We start from the raw sequence: 21,441 nt of genomic DNA on the forward strand, positions 1-21,441 counted from the left end.
TTCAAAGGTTTCATCCCGCTTTCTATCTTCAGGATCTGTATATAGGAAAAGAAATATTTTACTAACTCCAGCAGCTTTTTCACTCAATTCCTGTATTTATGTCTTAGCAGTTTTCAAAATGCTGATAGAGGATATGAGAATATTGTGGAAAAGATGACAGAACATGAGAGCTGTATAGACTCTCAAATATATTATTGGCTGGAAATATAGCTATGTAATTTTTGTTTTCTAAACATGCTCAAGAACAGTAGTGCAGAAGTATGATACTTCAGAATCAATCCACTCAGAGACTTTATTATCAGTGATTTTAACTTGTATCAGAAGGAATAGTTAAAAAAGGAATACAACCAGTGTGGCTATAACTATGTTTGTGTATAGAAAATATTCCTTTTCTTAATAACTTGCTCTCTGTATTATCTTGCCTTTTTTTTAGATGCCAACTCAGTTCGTGGAGTCGGTTTTGGAAGTACATAGTAAATTTGTTCAGCTCATCAACACAGTTTTAAATGGTGATCAACACTTTATGAGTGCCCTTGACAAGGTAACTTTTACTTCCAAGATACAAAGAAAACATGAAAAACAAAATGTGGAGGCCTGTTTCAGGCACATCAGAATTCTTTGGGGTACCAATGCTTACTGGTAGCATTCTCATGTAGTTTTTCTAGCCTAGAATTGAAACACAGAAGAACTTTCAGTGTTAGGAAAAAATACACGTACAAAGGAAACCAGGTTAATGCTTAACATTTTATTGAAATTTTACTGAAGATGTTTACATCAAAAAGCAGAACACAAAAGCGGAACTGACCCGTTTAATGTAAATTTAAGTGCAGAAAATAGATAAACTCTGAGACATTTGGCAACTCAGCAAAAGATTTTCTACTCAACATTGGTGAGTCTGCACCTGGAGTACTGTGCCCAGTTCTGGGGATCCCAGTACAGGAGAGACGTGGTCTTCCACACACTGGACTCTTTCAGGACGGTAAAGAGAGTGGGATTTGTCTTCTCTGAAGAGAGGCTGAGGGAGCTGAGGCTGCTTAACCTTGAGGAGAGGAGGCTCAGGGAAATCTTATCAATGTCTACAAATACCTGGGAGGAGGATGCAAATGAAGATACAGCCAGGCTCTTTTCAGTAGCGCTCAGTGCCAGAGGAAAAAAAAAAAAAAAGCAATGGGCACAAACTGGAACACAGGAGTTTCTGTGTAAACAACAAGAAGCAGTTCTGTACTGCTCAGGTAATGTAACACTGGCACAGTTTGCTTGCAGAGGTTGTGGGATCTCCTCCTTAGAGGCTTTCTGAAAAGTTGCCTGGATGTGGGCCTGGGCAACCGGCCTGTGAGTGGCTTTGACTGAGGAGGAGTGATGGACCAAGTGACCTCCAGAGGTCCCTTCCTACCTCAATGATTCTGTGATAATTCTTACATAAAATTTGAACTTGAATTTGCTTCTTTAACAGTTAAACTCTGAGTGCTGATAATTTTAAAGAGCAGCTTTGTGTAGATAGAATCATGGTCAGAAGGGACCTTTAAAGGTTATCTAGTCCAACTCCCCTGCAGTGAACGGGGACATTCAGAGCTAGCTAAGTTACTCAGGGATTGGTCCAGCCTGAGCTTGAATGTCTCCAGGGACAGGGCAGCCATGGCATTTCTGGACAACCTTTTCCAGTGCCTCACCACCCTCGCTATAGAAGACTTATTCCTTATATCTAACAGAAATTTACTCTCCTTAAACTTGAAACTATTTCTCCTTGTTCTCTCACAACAGACCCTGTTAAATTGTCCCCTTCTTTCCTGTAGCTCTCCCTTAGATACTCCACTATAGGGTCACCTCACAGCCTTCTCCAGGCTTAACTGTCCCAGCTCTCTCAGCCTGTCCTCATAGGAGAGATGTTCCATTCCTTGGATGATTTTTGTGTCCCTCTAGACACTCTGTGCAAGCTAACTACGAAGATTACCTAAAAATTGTTATTACTTCAGTTGCTGATAACAATAACTAGCTTTTTCCAAGAGACAACTACAGTTGAAGTTAAATAAGCATGATTAGGGAAAGAGGCTTGCATTACTTCTTTGTGGAATGCGTAGCTATGAAGATACTAAAGATAACACTACTAATTGTTATAATTTCTGTAACAGACTGATGGTGCAAAATTTGCCTGGGTTCTTGTGAGACTGAGTGGTTCCTTCTCAAAGAAGAACACATTATCTAATCCATTTTTTTTACTTTTCCAGATATATCATTGTATTCTTTTCCTGGAGAGTGAACTTAGTAACTTCCTATCTATAATTTTAAGCTACCAAATACATGCATTTCATTACTACTTTGTGATACTCTTTTTACAGTAGCAGGAATTTATAGAGTCTTATTCAAAGCTTTAGATGAATTTCAGCCAAGGTTAGTTTGGGAAGACATAGTGATGAATATGTAAACAATCAAATCAGTGGTAACTGTCTGTATCTGTGATATTGAGAAATTAATTACTCAGTATTTTTAAACGTGCTTATTTCAGTACTCTCATGCATCTCAATTGCAATTAATCATTTACTGGGAGGTGGAATAATATGAGATTGACGGCTACTTTTGCTGGCAGATAGGCAGTATACTTTTTCTTGAGGTACTTTATTACAATAGATATTTAAGATTTTAATCTGCCAGTTTTCCATGATCAGTATGAAAATTGCTGATGTTGTCTCCACTATCATTACAAGAGAGTGCTCTAAACTTCAGATTTTTGTATTTGTAATTAAATAATTCACTCCTATGTCACAGGGACTCTTGGGACTTTGTCAAATACTGGAATGTTGAAGCTTTGTACAAAAAAGTTGTTTGTCAGCTCTTCTTTGTAATAATAATAGAAATAATATTTTCTGCATAGGTTCATTTGGACTTCAATTTTTGTAACATGGTATGGAAATTTAAGGAAATTTTTTCTGTACTACTTTAAATTGTACTGAATTTTGAAGCTAAAGATGCAAAACACGTTAAATATTCCTTCCAGAGAGGGAACTAATTCCTATGAACTGTGATAATGAAATATTTTTGGTCCAGTATTAATTTAAAATTCTAGTTGAAATACGATAGGTAGTTTATAACCTAATCTTTATGATCCTTATACCTTTGTCATGCAATTTCCCATCCTGAACTATTATCTCTTTCCTTTTCTATTTCTTCATATTCAGCCTATCTTCAACTGCCATGTTTTTTTACTATACTGCTTCAAGTTTTCACGTAATAACCCCCAACAATATTTTTTCTTTTCTTTAGTCCAACAAACATCTAACAACCCGAATAGTTTTCCTTTCTTACTGCCATGGGCACACCAAGTATGCTTTTCACATCAAGCTGTATTCTCTTAGAAGTCACTACTGCTGTTCTGCTGCAGTTGCAGTTTCTCTTTTCTACATTCCTTAGTTTTTTCTCATCCATTATTTTAAACCACACGTCTTGCTGTGTACTAAAACCTTCATACTTCTATGTTTATGTTTGTAACTGAAACTAAATTCTCTCTCCTGCTTTTTGTAATTAACTTCTATTCCTTTCTCCACTTTGATTTAAATCCCATATTAAAAATATTCAACAAATTCTCACACAGCAGTGATCCAAACCCATTCACTTGTTTCTTTCATTATCACCCTTTTGTCTTTTTGCGTTTTATGGAATTGGGGAATGTTCTTTACCTGAACATTTTTTGCTTTTTGAAAAATTTCCATGTATTAGGTTTCAAGTCGTTTCTATTTTTTTCCTTTCTGTACATTCACGTCTAGGCTTTGACATCAGTTGTTAACTACAGGGAGCCCAAGTCAATCTGCAAAGCACCTGAGTTGGTAAGTGATTAGTATTACTGTAGAATGTAGAAATACTTCTTTACAGCTGTTAGATGAGTCGGCATTAGGCACCGCCACATGTATATCCATTGCTCTTATTAAGTTATGCTCATGTAAGTATTTGAGTAGTGATTACTTAACCCATACACACATACATGTTTTGGGGGTATGCAAAAAAAAAAAAGAAGTGGTTCTGTTAATATTTGCATAGACTTTGTGGTTTTGGTGGATGTAGTTTCTATCTTCTACACATGAGCACAGCTTGTGTAGAAGACTACGAAATTACTTTCACGTAGAGTTTAAGAGTATGTTGGCATATGTATTTTCTCAAGCTTGACAAGTAGGTTTGGGTTTGTTTTCTCTTTTTTTAACTTGAGCTGGCCAAGTACTGTGACAACTTATTGAAGAAGTCAGCAAAAGGAATGACTGAGAACGAAGTAGAAGACAAACTTACAAGTTTCATTACTGTTTTCAAGTACATTGATGACAAAGATGTATTCCAAAAGGTAACTCTCGATAATGAAATGTAAACGATATGTGAAGAATATGGTTATGCTTTTAAAAAATCCTTATAGCTGTTTTTTTTCCACACAGTTCTATGCCAGAATGTTGGCAAAAAGATTAATTCATGGTTTATCTATGTCTATGGACTCTGAAGAAGCCATGATTAATAAACTAAAGGTAATGTAAACACTGTTCTAATGCAAAATAGGAAAAGAGGATGTAATGTTAGGAGAGAGCAGCAGAGGGTGCCAGAGATAACTTAGCAATCAGTAGATTACATTTCCAGTAGTCAAAAGGAAAACTTAATTTCTAAATAGCGTATGAAAAACATGTTGTGAAGTATCCTTCATACGTTTGAGGTGTTTCATTTTATTTTTAAATTTTGAGATAGCTTTATGAGGTATTTAAACACACTTTATATTTATGTTGGAAAAGCACCTATCCTAAACCAGCTTTATCTTTTTAAAAATACAGTTGTTTATACAAATTAATGAATAGAAAGTGGAATTAAGAAAAGTTTGATATTTTTCTTCTGTAATGCTTGTTGTTTATTATAACTACTGTTAAATACTCTAACATTTCTGCCAACTAGATTTTCTTATCAGAGTAGTAAATGTATGAGTGTGCATTATTTGTATAATAAATGTTGTTTCACAATAAAACTTGTTAACAATCTCTTTTTCACAGCAAGCCTGTGGTTATGAATTTACCAGCAAGCTTCATCGAATGTATACAGACATGAGTGTTAGTGCTGATCTCAACAATAAATTCAACAACTTTATCAAAAACCAGGACACAATTATAGATTTGGGAATTAGTTTTCAGATATATGTTCTACAGGTACTAATGTATGTTTATTACTGTTGAGTTATTCGTATTTCATTTGTATGTTTTGATAATAAGTGAAATATTTTTCTAACTAGAAGTACTTCTCGTATGACACCTCGTGATCAGTGTGGAATACTTTGCTTTCATAGTTTGTCTTTTTAAAATTAACTTGTTAGCATACTAACCAGTAGTGCTGTAAAACGCCATGTGTTTTTTAAGTTGAATTAAGATTTTACTGGGGGATATTAGTATTAAAAAAGGGCCAGTAAAACTGCTAGTTTAAGTTACTGTCTAATTACAGTATGCGCTGTAAATCTGTTCAGTAGTGTTTTACTTTTGATTGAAGTATACATGGTATGAAAATGTTAATACTTTTATTTTTTTCCTGATACCCTTAGGCAGGTGCATGGCCTCTAACTCAGGCTCCTTCTTCTACATTTGCAATTCCTCAGGAACTGGAAAAAAGTGTACAGATGGTAGGTTAGTAGGAGGCTTCTTGTAAACGTGGAAATGTAAAAGAACACACACACACACACACAACAAAAAACATTAAAAAAACACACCAAGATCATTTTAACAGACAAAAGCCTGAGCTGTTTCATTTTGTTTGTAATTCGTGGATCCTCTTTCTCCAGTCAAATGAAATTTGGAAACATCACACAGATGACTTACTGCTTTCTATGTATGCATTTCTGTAACCTTAATTTATTTATTTTTTACTCTGTGATTAATGAGGAAGATACTAGTAAATGCAATCAGATGAACTTACTTGACTTTTAGCTTTAAAACTAATTCCTAATATTTTAGATAAGATCCTGATTTTTAGATAAAATTGTATTTTATCTAAATAATATATATAGTCTAAACGAAGTATTATTAAATAGATTAAATTGTGGATACAGCTTTCTTGTGCCATGTTTCATAGAGACCAGATTTCATTTGAAGTCAAGATTCATGCAAGCATACTTCTTTAAAGTTAATTTTGAAAACTGTCAAAGTAGGGGATGCTTCAATTTTCATAAATTTCTGCTGTCAGTATAACTTTGAAAATATATTTCTTAAGTCATGAATGTGTGCTTCTTTGTGGAATATGATTTTGGTAGGTTTCCAAGTTTTGCAAGTTTAACTGCAGAAATTCAAGAACTCTTGTTGACATCGTGGTTCAGAGATGTTTGCCATTTGTGTAGTTTTAACTAGCCTGAAAATCAAATTAGGAAAGTGACTAATGTTATGCTTCCCTTCAAGCTTGCTTTTCTGAAATTATCCCTTAAAAATATGTAGAAGAATGTAAGGTGAGATTCAACTTGAGAGTTGTGTAGCTGACTGGTGGAAATACCTGTTAACTAAAAGCTTGCATTTTTTGAGGGATGTTTGAAAAAATCAGTAAAACGGGAAATGCAAGTCACAAAATATGTTTTCATATGGAATTGGAACAAACAAAATAATAAAATATAATGAGATTGATTGGTAGAAACTCCAAAGAGTTCTGTTGGATTCAGTAGAGTTAATACTTCATAAGACTGCTTTTAGCTACAGTGTATTAGGATTTGAGAGTATGAATGTCTCAGCAATTTTTCCTATTTAGTCATCAAGCTGTGTGTTAATTTGCTCAAGTAGTTTGGTAAATGTTGCTCAGTCATTGCCTGTCTTTCAAAGGAAGATGCAATGATAGACTCAGCACCAATCATCACCAATGTCTGAATCCAATGTGTTGAACATCAAACCAGTGTTTCTTCACTGGAGTGGTAGTGTGATAATAATAATAAACTATTATAAGTTTGTGTGATTAATTGAAGGACATTTTATTTTGCAGTTTGAATTATTCTACAGTCAGCATTTTAGTGGAAGGAAGCTTACTTGGTTACATTATCTCTGTACAGGTAAAAATAAGTGCTTTGCTAAACGTGCTCTATGCAACTAACAATTGTTGGATGTCCTTTTCAAATGATAATAAACGTTGAAAGAGGAACATTATGCTGCATCTTAAGTCAGTTGACTGTTTTTGCATCATAAAGTAATTTATTTTGTAAAATAATTAACATTTGCAGCTTAGTGTTCCCCAAGTTTATGTTTTGTAAACTTGCCTATGTTATCTGTGATTTATTAAATCCGGGGAAAACTCAATTTATATGTATGTAATGGACATTCTTCATTGCCTTTTAAAGAAACTAACAATGTTGAGATTTTTTTTTTAAAGACATGTCTTTTATTTTGTTTTTAAATTTTTGCTTGGACCAACTTTCCTGTAATCACTATTCTGTGATTCTGTGTAAGCTGTTAGCAATGGAAGGTTGCACACTGCAAATTATTGAGGCTGTTGGGAATTTGTTTTTTTATATTATGTTATTCAAATTCATCTTTTTTTTCTTTTTTTCCTAAAAACACTACTGTTGTAGTACTTGTTATTAATCAGAATTCATTTTTTGCAAACGATCTCCTATAAATGTAAAACTAAAACATCAATTTTTGTATTCCCATGCCATATGCAAGTGTAAATTGCATGTCTGGAATTGCATGTGTGTTGGAACTGTGGGTTACATTTCAGATGATATTTCATTGCATTCAGCCGCTTTACAAAATACTGCTTATATCATTGTAGGTGAAGTAAAAATGAATTATTTGTGCAAACCTTATGTAGCCATGGTCACAACGTACCAAATGGCAGTGTTGCTTGCCTTCAACAACAGTGAAACTGTCAGTTATAAGGAGCTTCAAGACAGTACGCAAATGAATGAGAAGGAACTGACAAAAACTATCAAATCCTTACTTGACGTTAAAATGATCAACCATGACTCAGACAAGGTATGCAGCAATGATATAAAAATGTTTTGTGTTCTCAGTGTTGTGGTTCTACTGTTTGTTGAGGTCTTTCTAACACAGAATTTGTTTTGATCTGTCTTATTTACAATCGTAAGTCTGTATTTATAAAGAAAGAGACAGGAAGAAGTTAGACAGTATTTGTGAGGTTGTGACCCTTCTGGATGCCCATCTATGCAACCTATTGTAGAGAACCTGCTTTAGCAGGGGGATGGGACTGGATGATCTCATGAGGTTCCTTCCAACCCCTGCAATTCTGTGATTCTTTAATTCTGTTTGTTTCTTCTGCCTCTAACAGCAGAGTCTGCTACAAATAATGTGAGAACTGTTTATTGTTTCTGTTGAATTTCATCTGTGTGGCTTTTGACGCACTACTGTTGGAGGAGAAAACCCTTTGCATAGCTGTCTTTAAAAGTTGTAGGACCATGGGAAAGAGCCTGATTGGTATAGCAATGAGTCGTAATCTTTAAAATAAATCTGTGGCATTAAGAGACCAAAAGTAACAGCAGCCGTATTCTTCCTTGCTGACACGTTACAGGAGGAGGAGGTAGGAGGTCAGAGAACAAGGAGGGCTCATGTGAGAGGATTTTTGTTGCACTTTGCCAGACTCTTATCATTCCACGTGTTTCATGCAGTTCCAGTACTATTTGCGTAATGTATCATTTATCTCCTTTTCCCATACAGCAAAGGGCAGAAGTTTGTTATGTATGAAACACTATAGAGGTACCCGTGCATACAGTACAAACTTTAGCATGCACTTCCAGCTAGCCCAGAAAGCCTGAGTTATTTGGACAGTATCAAGCAGAAGAAACTGATAAGCTGTTCACATGCCTTACAAGAATAAATCCAAAGGTGCTCTGACAGCTGCTTTTTTTTTTATCCGGGAAAATATTAGAAAATGGCAAGTGAGATCACAAGGAAGGTCTGATGCTTGACTGAAGCATAGGACATGCTTTGGGTATTTAGAAATGAGCTCAGGTTGGAACAGTGGTTGGGAAGATGTTTGTTAAACCATGGGTGAAATATATCACTGGGAGCTATTACAGAAAACTGAGATTTTTTGTAATTTCAGAAAGTTGCCCATTATTTAAAGGATGTACATTTATTTATGTTGGTTGTATATGGTTTTACTAGTTTGCTTATGAATATGTTATTGAAGATGGAATGATATAGCTTTCTAACCCTTTCACCTTTTAATGTTTACCACAGCACTTTCTGGTTATTTAACTTACATGTTATTCAAACATGTCTGCTAATTCTGCTTCTTTTCTGCTCCATCCAGCAATTTGAGAGCTGATCTGTATATGGTTTATCATCTTAAGTATTGAAAAAGTCAGTGGCTTAAACATTGAAATTATACGTATTTCTGCCTGTATCTGAGCTACACAGCAAAGTACAATGTATTGTATGTTGCAGTTTGCTTTTGAAAGAAATTTTTGACAACTTTATTGGTTCATTAAAATCATTCTTTTTGAGTTCATGCACAACACAAATAAATTGTCTTAGTCTGTATTTCAAACATGGCAGCACAACAGTGCTAAAATTTAATGACAGCTTAAATTTTTAAAGCTTTTGATCTTTGCCCTTTCGTGTTAAATTTTCCATACATGTCTGGGTATTGTATTCTAATAAAGAATATAGAATACGTAATTAAAAATATTCATTTTTGGTATATTTTTAGATAAATATTGACTAAGTCTCTTAAAGTGTTTGCCTTTGAGGCAAGCATAGTTTGACAAAGTCTAAGAAGCGCAGTCACTTTCTTCTGCCAATGATTGGTAATACTTGTACAGACCCTTGCCTGGAAATTGCAAAGATCTGTCAGGTTGTCCTGGTAGGTGAATCTAAAGGTGTTGGGACTGCTGGGAGCAGTGCCTGTTTAATGAAAGAAATGGACTTTGGCCTGGGTGTGTATTGGGGGGGAAGGAGATACATCTGAGGAAAAAATGAGAAATTACACGTAGTTCTGGAGCTGTAGTAGCTGCAGTCCATCAACTGTTCCTGCTATAGCACAGTAAAATGTTGAGGTTTTTTTTCCTTAAAGAAAAGCAACTTTAGCAATATTTATGAGTGACACTTTGCTCTCTTGATGTTCTGCCATAAATAAATGCAAATCCTGCTTTCTTTGCAGGGATAAAATTCTATTTAAAAGGAGAGTGTTTGCAATTAAGACAAACTGTTGAAGTATTAAAAAGTAAAATAGCTGTTCAAGTATTGAAACTGAAACTGCTTTAATTGCTTATCAGTAAAGAGGCTCTTTGTAAGGTTCAGACTAGATGTTAGGAAAGATTTCTTTACTGAGGTAGTGTTAGGCTCTGGAACAAGCCTCCCAGAGAGGTGGTTGGTGCCCTGTGCCTGTGTTTAAGAGACATTTGGATAATGCCATTAATGCTGTGTTTTAACTATTGGTCTGTCACCCCTGAAGTAGTCTGTCAGCTGGGTTCAGTAAGCTTTGTAGGTTGCTTCCAACTGGAACCACTCTGTTTTATTCATAATAGAGGCTTACTAGCAATATTCATGTTTGTCAGAGTTCCTTCTAGTGTTTTATAAAAGAGACTGCATTTCTGTGTTAGTTGAACAGCAGCTTAAAAAACTGACCTGGTTCAATTGGCTCATTAACATTTTCAACTGCAAATTTGCTGAAATTGCTCTTATGTATGCAAGCTTCTACATGGAATTTTCTTCCCAGCAAATCCTTGCTGCTTATTCTTTTTTGTCTCCATTTCTATTTTCTTTTTTAAAAAAACTCTTTATTGCAGGAGGATGTGGAGGCAGAGTCTACATTTTCATTAAATATGAACTTCAGCAGTAAACGAACGAAATTTAAAATTACTACATCAATGCAGAAGGACACACCACAGGTAAGTATTCTTTGATGTTTGTAAGCTGAATAGCTTAGGAAGCTTAATTTTCTAAAACTGAATTGATTATATTAGTTTGCTGTAAGCAGGTATAGGATTTACATCATTGTAAAGATGTTGTTTAAATTTGAAGCTTACATGCTGCAATTTTTTTTGTACTTAAAATACAGGTAACAAAAGGTAGGATAGGGAATAATAAGAAAAAGATGAACAAGAGCTATTTCTCCTGTAGCAAATGGAATTGGTATTTAACCTGCCTTAAGTAATGAGACTTTTGTTGGTAGGTGTTGGCAACTTACTTCAGAAACAGCAGAACCAATCAAACTGTTCCCATGGTTTTGTTTCCCCTCAACTAAAATCAGCTCCAGTGCTGATAATCCAGGTTCCTTCTGTATCTCCTAAGGCATAGTCTTCTGTACAAGAGTTACACGTGCTGCTAAACTCAATACCTTGCTGTAAATTTTGCCTGCTTTTCTCCCTAGCAAAGGCACTGCTTCAGATATCTTCTTCCTACCTACCTTCTGATTTGCATGAAATCTGGTATTTTTGATTTACAGAAGCACATTATGTGAAATTGACCTTTATCTAGATTACTGAGTGTGTTAATTGATAAATAATAAAGTAAGAAGTTTAGATTCAAGATACTTTTATGATGTATTTATTAATCTTGCTACATTTAAAGCTTTACTTTTCTTCCTATGTTGCAGGAGATGGAGCAGACCAGAAGTGCTGTAGATGAAGATAGAAAAATGTATCTTCAAGCTGCTATAGTCCGTATCATGAAAGCACGTAAAGTGCTGCGACATAATGCTCTTATTCAGGAGGTAAGATAAAATCCTCTTCCTAAGATTTCATGAAAATCTTCGTGATTTGATGAAAATAATCAGGATAGATAGGTAAAACATCCAACTGCAGAATTACCATGTCAATACTAGTACTTCAGTGAAATTCACTAGTGAAAGTCTACTTTGAAACATAGCACCTACCTGTGATCACTCAGTCCTATAAATATGTCTTAGCACTAAAGTAGTAAGCATTTCTGTGCTTGTTCTTTCCTGTTGGCTGCCTCTATGTCTGCAGATGTTGTCTCCTATAAGAATCACTGCCAGAGCCGTAGGTTCAGTTGAAGACACCTGAGTATGGATAATTTAGACATGAAATTTCCACAGAAGCACTTAGCCAATTTTGCACTCTAATTGTAATTTTGGATTTTGTCCTAATTCATAGCTTACATTTCAGAAGTTGCTTGAGTATGTAGATATGCTCTTAATCTCCATTTTACCTTAAGTACTACAGTTGTCTAGATTTTATATTCTAGATTAATGATATGTGAACTGTCATGAACTGGCTGGGAAAAAGGTGTTAAGTCTTTCATTTTTCTCCCACTTTTCCATCTGTGGTAGTCGCCTGCCTAATTGCATTTGGTGTTCTTACCTAACCTTTCCTCGTATCAACCAGTTCCTAGTCTTGGTTTTCTCAGCCTTCTAAGGCGTTCTTGCATCTCCTGAGCTTTGCTGAATAGCCTCAGAGCAGGTTGGTGGGAGTGGGTTTGCTGCTTTCTTGGACCATTTTGAGCATGGAGGTGGAGAGGCATTCAGTCATTTTAAGATCTGTATGTTTTCTGTCTTGTGGTAATGAAGGAAATAGTTACCACACCTACCAATTAATTTTAATTTCCTAAGCAAAATAACCAGCTGAAGAGAGCTTGTAAGTCCATACTGACTGGTGAAATGTGAAACATCTGAAAGATTTTGGATTTTGAAGTAGAGCTTGTACACAGATGCCCTGAAAGCAAGCTTTCTTTTGGATATCTGAGTTTGAGCATCTGAAAGATGAGGCAGCATAGGTCCTGACTACTTCTCAAAACCTTTGGTTATTTGATCTTCTGTTACTTAAATTCATGCAATTATGATGAAATACTCTTAAGATTTTTCTCTGAAAGCTAGAAAATGGTAGGTAAGCCTTGTTTTATCTTTGAAAATACATTTTCCCCTGTATTCTCAACTTCTTAGAAAATACTCAAGAGACTTAAAACCAGTTTAAATGATGTTAAATGATACAAGGTTACATATTTTGACAGCTTAGAAACAAAAACTCCTGTATGTTGTTTTTCCTCTTTGACTGATTCAGGAGGCACTATCTGACGTGCCTCAGATGCATTTTGCTCATTTAGTACTCTTGCAGAATACAACAGTCTGTTAACAACAGGAGCTTTTTAAAGTTTTTCAATAAGAATGGATATTTTGACTGCTAGTTAGCTTAAAAAACATTTGAGATTAAAGTTGACACTCCATTTATGTATTACCAATTGCATCAACCTGAATTATATTTTTTACCTTAGCTTTTAATTAAATTTATGACATATGTAAACCATACTCATCTAGTCCATAGTTCTCAGTTTTGAATATTACTTATATTCTGGGTTAATTAGAACATTTAAAACTGATGGTTAGACTTCTAAATAACTGTTACCTACGTTGCTGTGTAGCATGGAGAATCAGCGTGGATCTAAATAAGCATCTGTGCAATTCAAGCATTAAGGTGAAGCTGTACAAAAATCCTTTAGAGTTAATTTTTTCACATTTTTAGCTACCTGAACTAGTCTGTGCCAGTCTTCTTTTGTCTACTTCAGCTAAACTTTTAGTGGGGCATAAGCCAGATTCCTTAAAATTTGTTATGCTTCTGTTGTACGGTCTGAGATATTCATGGACTCTTGGGCATTTCTGAAACTGTTGCCAGGTTGTAAATATAAAGATGAAATCTCACGTTAGGTGAAAATTTTACTTAGTTACATCTCCATTGAGCTCAGTAACTTCTTCAGCCTTATGGTGTAGATTGCCAAGTGGTTCTGGGTTGAACATGCTCAGCTTTCTCATTAGAGCTTTGTGGAAACTTCTGTTGAACATGTAGAGTATGCACAGTTTGACTGCTCAGCTTCCTTATTTTTCCTGCTAGCCTTGTATTAAGTTTTTATTAACTATCAAGAGCCTTTCTATTTTTTAATACATTCTTTTGTGACATTTTTACTCATTTTAGTAATATACACACTCACTTCTTGTTACATTTACCATAGTGTTTATGTACTTATTAATAACAAATTCCCTTAGAATTTCTAGTCTGACTTCCTCAGGGGTAAGAATGAGTCTTTTGAATGGAAGTCTGTCTACTATGAATAGTTAATATTTTCTTGCCTCATTTATGTTTGGGTTTTTTTCCTGTGATACAAGAGCAACATTATATTAAAGTACTCAAGATTGTTGAAAATTTTACTTTCCACATGTGGCTGTCTAGTTCAGTAGGATAGGTTGCATGTTTAACATATTTAAACTGCATTATTTGAAAATGGATAAGCTCTTACTACAACATTCCACGCACATTTTTTGGGAATTTGCTTCTTATCAGCTTATATATCTTTAACAGTGACTATAATGATATAAAGAAAACACAGGGCTTACAGAATTTTATTAAGTGAAAGTATCTTCTCTATATTTTTATGATAACAAAAGTGATGATAAGGAAAATTGGGTTCAACTTTAGAAGTAGTTTTGAAAAATAAAATCAAGTGAAATTTAATCATTTATAGTTGTATGAACTATTACAAAAGCTAAAATAAACACATTCTTAGGTCTGTTAATATGTAGTCAAACTGAACCAATGAGTTAAACAAAGTGTTCTGACATTAATGTACAGGGATGCTTTGAGTTCTGTAAACGAACTGTCTGCTTTATTTAATTCTGTATTTAAAAGTAAACTGATCTTTGCCTTTTTTTTTTCTTGGTAGCATGAATAACTATTGTAAATAAATATAACGCATAAAATATATCTTTCTTTTGCAGGTAATTAGCCAATCAAGAGCTAGGTTTAATCCAAGTATCAGCATGATTAAGAAGTGTATTGAAGTTCTGATAGACAAACAGTACATAGAGCGAAGCCAGGCCTCTGCAGATGAATACAGTTATGTAGCATGATGTTGCTATCCTGCAGGTATGATTGTAAGGAGATCATTGCTGTCACTGTTTGGTGTGTTCCTGTGGGAAGAGGCAGGCCTGTGCCTCCATAATTGGTCACTTGGCAGCCCCCGTTTTTCTGCTGTTTACAACATCACCAGTGCCATGTCATGAGCGTCAATGAAAATGCCTATAGATATTTCAAGCTCATGTCATTATGACATTTCTTAAAACTTTACTAAAAGAATGAGTGAAGTATTGCTGAGATGTGGAAATTTGGTTGGGTACCATGCTTTTTTTTTTTTTTTTTCCTCCCCTTTCACGTTTGCAGTTGATGTTTTTTAATGTATCTTAAGACAAAGTTAAAAAAAAAAAGAAAGAAAAAAAAAAAAAGAAAACCTAAATATTGTAATATGACAGATAACCTAATAATTGTATCTACATTAAAAAGAAAAAAGAAAAGATGAACATGATACTGCTGCTTGTCAAATAAAAAAAATAAAGTTATATGATGTGTCTCTCGTCATTCTAGAAATGAATATAACATTATTGTCTTTAAATATTCAGGCTGGGAAGAGTAAAAATAATGTGTGCTCAGGTGTTGAATAACCTTCGAAGTATATCTGTCATAAGGAATCATTTATGTAAAGCTGAGTGACAGGTATGTTACGTTTAATGTGAGTGTAAAAATATGGCCTATAGTTAAGTGCACAGCTTGTTTTCTTGAGGTCAGTCTAACTTGTTACATTTTTACTGCCTGAAGGCCTAGTCTGTCTCTCTTAATCTCACAATGGAGGAAGATATTAGAAGAGAAAACAAACGGATGTTTGAGGGAATTTAACTTGCAAAGTTCACAGATAGGAATGATGATTGCAAATATTGAAGATATAGTTCACTGGCTTGTGAAACCACCGTTACTGGGAAAGAACATAGCAGACTGACTGGTAATTGAAAAATGTTTTCTTTCATGATGTATTGGGTAGAAACAACCCATGGATGGATATCTGTGTTGTTTCTACATGAAGCATTTTTCCCTCCTAACTCATATGGTTTATCATCTGATATTTTCCCCCTCCTCAATGAGGTTTCTGGTTGTTTTGCCATTTGTCCTTGTGTTGTTCATGAGGGATAACATGTGACCATTCACTCTCAGACAAGCAAAATACAATTTTTTAAAGTGCTACCTCTACCACTGCAGATAATTGAAATAAGTGCATTAATAGTGTGAACACAGTTGAATGCCTGCTGCAGAAAAGAGCTTTCTCATGTCTGTGCCTGCTATTAGTTATTGAAAGGATAAACACTAACTTCAAGTGCTCTATTTGGATGGTTTTTGAGTGCATATAGATAGAAAGATTAGATCAATATTTTTGTAGATTTTTTGATATTTCATCACCACTAGAAGACCACAGATCAAGAATTAATTTAAAAAGGAAAAAGCTTTTGGGTAGAGCTCTTTTCTTTTGTTTTCTGTCTTCTTACATGTATGGATGGTTTGGCTTCTCTTTGACTCATGTTGTTTCTGGATGTTTTCTCTTATATAGCATCACATTTGTATGTAATCTGGAGGGTATGGTAAACTTCCTATGGTTAACTAGGGAATGCATCATAAAGTTGATAAGTTATGTCGATTTTGCTGAGGGCAAATAAAAGACAATAAACAACAAGGGGTGCAAAATATTTATTCAGTATTTATGGCACTAAGATTTGGGTTTTTGAAGTTAGATTTATGCTTTAAAGAAATGGTTGTTGAATTGATCTTGATACAGCGCAGCAGGTTGCTGTCCATTGTGGTAGTTCAGAGTTGTGCATGGGTGTTTGAAAATAGCACACGGTGTCATTAGACAAAGTAAATAGGACTGATACTAGCTAAGATTCACTACAGTGCCTTTTAATCTATTTAAATGTGAAAAAATTATGTGCCCAATGAAAAATATAGGAAAACAAAACAAAACAAAACAAAAGAATATTCTATGACACTATAGAAAAAAAAAGAAAAATATTGCCTGAACATTGAATTGTGGAATCATCAGAGCCTTTCTGCAGAAAACAAGCCAACAGTGACACCAAAGCTTCTGAAAACAAATGTTTAGCTTGTAAGTTATGTGAGTCAACAGACTTTAAGCTCATTTGTTCATAAAATATTCATAAAGAATGTATTTAAATATAGATTGTAATAGGAACATTTTAAGACTTGAGTTTGAAAAAGCCCTGCTAAACTTATTTTTAAAATCACTTCATAGGCAAAGCAGACACTTCACTGCTCTAGCCCAAACGTGTAAGGTTTTAGCATTACCTTATCTATGAATTTTTGCATACTTAAAACATCAAAAGTAATATTTTTTAGATAAGAGTGCTGTTGAGTTGAGACATGTTTAGTGAGTTAAAAACATTCATATATTTCAGCACTGTTGGCATCTCTAGACATCTTTCATAATTATGCACAAACTCGGTCTTTTCAGTGCCTCTTGGGAAACATGGCTATAGCTGGGAATCGTTTTAAATTCTGCTTTATAACTCACACCTTCCCCTTAAGGGAGAACATAGTGAAAAGACTCAGCCTTCTGTAGTTGGGTTAGGTCACTGAAGTCATTGTTGGCACACGGTGATACAGCACATTGTGTAGTGCTGCAGCTTGGCAACTAAATATGTCTGGAAAACATCATTTCAAATTACAAAGTGCTAATGAGTATTATCAGGAGAGGAAAATTATAGGAAGAGATCTAAAAGTGCCTTGAATTTTTAATTGTAGATTTTTTTTTTTTTAATTTGTTGTGAGCCTATTAACATCTAGGACCTGTTGGGTTTTTTTTGGAATCCACACAGCTGAGTCTGGGATCGTGTTGCTTTGACGCATCTCATATTTTTCTAAGATTAAAATGCATTTTACCTGTCTTGTTGTTTAGTATTGATGATTTCTGTGCTAACTGGAACTGTACTGCTATTATGTTAAAATTCTCTAGACTGATTGGCATATTCCAGGCAAGGAAAATACATGCCTGTATTTTATTGTGCTCATACATACAGTGCTGGTAGTGCTGTGGAAGGTACTTAACATTGATGTAACATGAGAAACATGAGAAAGTTTTGAATGTTGATAGTCTGTTACTTTTTAAAAACCTTTAAATGGGGATATTGCTTTTCCAAATAAGGAGCAGAGAAGAGTAATTGATATATTTTGTAAACTGATAATTTTCAGCTGTGGTTAGAAATCCATTTCTTAGTCTTCAAGTTTATTTTAAGAGCAAGCCTTCCAGCATAATTCAGGTTCATGAGTAGAATATATACTTTCTATCCTGGGGCAAAGATGTTAGGACTGCCCATGCATTACATTTATGATAAATTCCTAATTAATCTGAGATATTGCAGTCTATGAAAACATATTTTCCAGAAGCAGTTGTTCTTGAGCTGGTTATTTGGTCTTGCTACACTGAATTGGAAATTATCCTTACTTTGCTCGTTTACAGTGAGCTGTCCTGCACTTCCAAGTTGATAACAAAAGACTTTTTGCAAGTTGCTAGGCAAAAGAAACATCAGAACACTGTTTGGGTAGAATAATTTTGTAACAGCACAGGACTTTACTGAACACAAATTTGTGTTTATGGTTTTAAAGAAGTGGGGAAATACGACAATAAAAGCAACCTGTCGTGCAAGCAACTTGGAGGTGCATTTCTAGTTCTCTGTTTGGTGGAGTTCACAATTGCATCAGTAGGGGAAAAAGGTACCGACCAGCATAATGAAAGAGGTAGATGAGGGGGCTGAACAGTTGGACTTGTTTTTAGAAGTAAAACATTTTACTTTACAAAATGTCTTTGAATGGATAAACGTATGTATGTGATCAACAAGATGACTATTTAGTCCAGTACTGATGATGAATTGCTACGGGTTTGGTGAAGAAGTCTGTTAGTATTTTCAAAGGAGTACATTTGACATTCCTGTGAGTTGGTTCTGTTCTTCTCAACCATCACAGGTGCGTGCAGCACAAGATTTGAAAGCACCTGAGGCTCTTCAGTAAGTCCAGTCTTGCATATGCACTGAGAAGAAAAGGACTCTTCTAAGCCTGAACAGCAGTAAGAAGCAAGTAAAGAGGGTTACAGTTCTTTAGGAAATTACTTTCACCATTCGTTTTTACACCTTATTTATGACCCTTCTGACTCAAAGCTATTTAAAGTGAGCTAAGCAAAACTGAAATGCTCACTTGTTTGTCTTGACTCAAGTAGGTAATGATCAGTTTGCATTAAGTTAAGGATAAGGTTGTGGGTACATTACACGTCTGTTATAAGCTAGAGTAAAAACTTTACACTCAAATCATAAGTGAAGTAGAATCTGTAATGAATTTACCTAGCCAGATACCTCCTCTGATATCTTATTCTCAGGAGGGCCTTACTGACTTAGAGACTATAGAAAGTAAAGTAGGATGGATGAAAGGCTTCCTAGCGTCTGCATTGCCAAGGCATCAGTAGGCCTCGTTCTTAGCATAATCACGGAGTGGTGAACTCTAATTATCACCTACTGGTGGAAGCTGGTTATTCTGATGTTAGTTGAACTATTTTTTTCTGCAGCTGTGAACAGAGGCACAGTACCTGCCAACAGTAAAGAGTGGCTTGAGAGCAGTTTTGAAACTTGACAGGTTGCTGTTGTCTATCTTTTAGTACTGGTTTTATCATCTATACTTTACTAAAAAATATATAGGATTGAAATTGTAACAACTCTGAAGTTTTTCACATTATGTTCAACCGTTTCAGTTCGGTTCCTTAAGATGTATTTGGGCTGTTCTCTCTACACATGGATATGTTTTCCTCTCTTCTTCTCGCCAGCTTAACAAAACTTGTGATCTTCAAGAAGAGACTTGAATTTGAGAGAAGAGCATTATAGCCAAATAATTGTTAGATTTCAATAGATAAAATAAGCAGCCTAGGACATATAACTGTAACTCAAAATACTGTGTAGTCATCTGTGTATTTGAAGCCAGTTTTAGGGATTTGTTTTAAGCAATGCACATTTGGCTCCTTCAGAATGGTGAGATGGATGGAGTGAGGAATTGCCTAGAACTAAGAGGAAACTGTAAGTACATAGATATGAGCAGTCTACAGCCTCTTATGTTTTGGAAGTGATTTAGTGCTTCTGTGAGCTCAGGATGTAGCACATCCACATTTCCTTCAGGATTTGTTCTGTTTTAAATGAGAGGCTTTAAGTGCTGCTGCCAGTCACTGTTCAAGAACCAGGAGACCTGACATTTCAAATCTTTCTTCATTCTTTTCTTGACCAAGACAGTACCCCTGTAAGGCAAGCACAGTCTAGTAATTCTCTTGGACGCATATGATCCTCAATTGGCTTGAAGTAAATTGGTCAATTGGTCAAAAGCAGTGAATTCTTACCTATTTCCCAAGGCTTTTAATGTATTTTTCATTGCGATGTTCAAGGGACTAAGAACAGTATCTGGGACATGGGATCTGTGCATTAGTTGTGAAGATATTTCCATGGAAATTTGGGATGTGGGTATGGTTCTCCTGGAATGAAGAAAGCAGAAGACTTATTTTATGTAGAGGTTCCAGGCAGTGGATTGGTACACAGACAATGAGCAGTCTGCCTCTTGGTTCAGAACTAAAGCAGAAATGACTGGAATTGTATATGCAAACTTCATCCTCCTGTTATTGGCACCCTTTATAACCATATGTGATAGGTAATAAGCCAGTTACGAGTATTAAATGAGTCTTCATTTGAAGTGTAAGAGCATTTAAGTTTAGGGGCCGCCTCCTGATCTGGAGACTAAGAAAGACTTGGAAATTGGGCTGTCAGAACTACCTTTTTGGGTTTACTTATGTATTCTGTCCAACTGCCAGGTGAAGCCGTGGAAGTGAATCATGAATTTCAGCCTCATCTCAGAGTTTCCAGGTGAAATTCTCTCTCCCTCAAGTGGGTGTCTGCTACCACATGTTTTAGTGTATTGGTAATGATGTATGTAAGCCTTACTGTAGCCACAGATTGAAGGGAATACATGTACACCCTCAAAGCATGTTCTACTTAAAATCTGAGTCATAGCTGTGAAACAGAAATGTGCTCATTGCATCTGGTGAAAGAAATAACATTCTTGTTGAGAACAACGGTAGTCTTCACCTTCTGCCTGCAAGGAAGTAGACTGTAGCCTTCAGAAATCTACCATTGAGAAGACCCCACAAATTAATACCTACTGCCCATATCTGAGTAAAGTAACCGAGAGGTTGTGCGAGTTGCTCTTTGCCATCTTCCTCAAGGCAGTAACCTTGCCTGTTTTGGATGTCCTCCCTCTTTAAGAGCATTGGATATTTAGTTTTAGAAATGTGTATTCTAAAATGCGTGCAGGTTGTTTGACCGACAGGATGGAGGTGAAACGGGGCGTGTGCCACTGAGTATTGCTGCTATTCACTAAAGTGGGCAGGGGCAAGTGGGGACGAGTGCTTCGGTCCCAAGTGACAGTCTGGCAGTTAGGGCAACAGTGTGGGCTTTTGCATGTGGATTGACAGACCCTCTTTATTCTTTCCCACACCCAGGCACAGCCTTTGAAATTCAGACCTGACAGGCAGAGCTGGAATATCTGCTCCCCTCCCCTTGCAGCTCCCGAGGGCTGCTTGTCTCGACAGGCCTCGCTCCCTGCCTGGTTGCAGGCGGAAGGCCCAGCGGTGTGGG

General features: G+C 35.6%; 1 protein-coding gene across 3 annotated transcripts in view; it reads left to right on the plus strand.

Moving 5' to 3' along the window:
* Positions 1-15,173, plus strand: part of CUL2 (cullin 2) — a 44,007-nt gene extending 28,834 nt beyond the window's left edge. For all 3 annotated transcript variants that reach the window (XM_048952167.1, XM_048952166.1, XM_048952168.1), the window contains 11 exons: positions 434-541; positions 3,759-3,818; positions 4,196-4,324; positions 4,413-4,499; positions 5,010-5,162; positions 5,549-5,626; positions 6,964-7,030; positions 7,750-7,952; positions 10,727-10,828; positions 11,536-11,652; positions 14,665-15,173. In XM_048952167.1, the coding sequence (XP_048808124.1) occupies positions 434-541; positions 3,759-3,818; positions 4,196-4,324; positions 4,413-4,499; positions 5,010-5,162; positions 5,549-5,626; positions 6,964-7,030; positions 7,750-7,952; positions 10,727-10,828; positions 11,536-11,652; positions 14,665-14,796 (1,236 nt within the window). In that variant the 3' untranslated portion in view covers positions 14,797-15,173. The remainder of the gene's footprint in view (positions 1-433; positions 542-3,758; positions 3,819-4,195; positions 4,325-4,412; positions 4,500-5,009; positions 5,163-5,548; positions 5,627-6,963; positions 7,031-7,749; positions 7,953-10,726; positions 10,829-11,535; positions 11,653-14,664) is intronic.
* Positions 15,174-21,441: the final 6,268 nt, after the last annotated feature.

This window comes from Lagopus muta, chromosome 7 (assembly GCF_023343835.1).
Source record: "Lagopus muta isolate bLagMut1 chromosome 7, bLagMut1 primary, whole genome shotgun sequence".
Lineage (NCBI taxonomy): Eukaryota > Metazoa > Chordata > Aves > Galliformes > Phasianidae > Lagopus > Lagopus muta.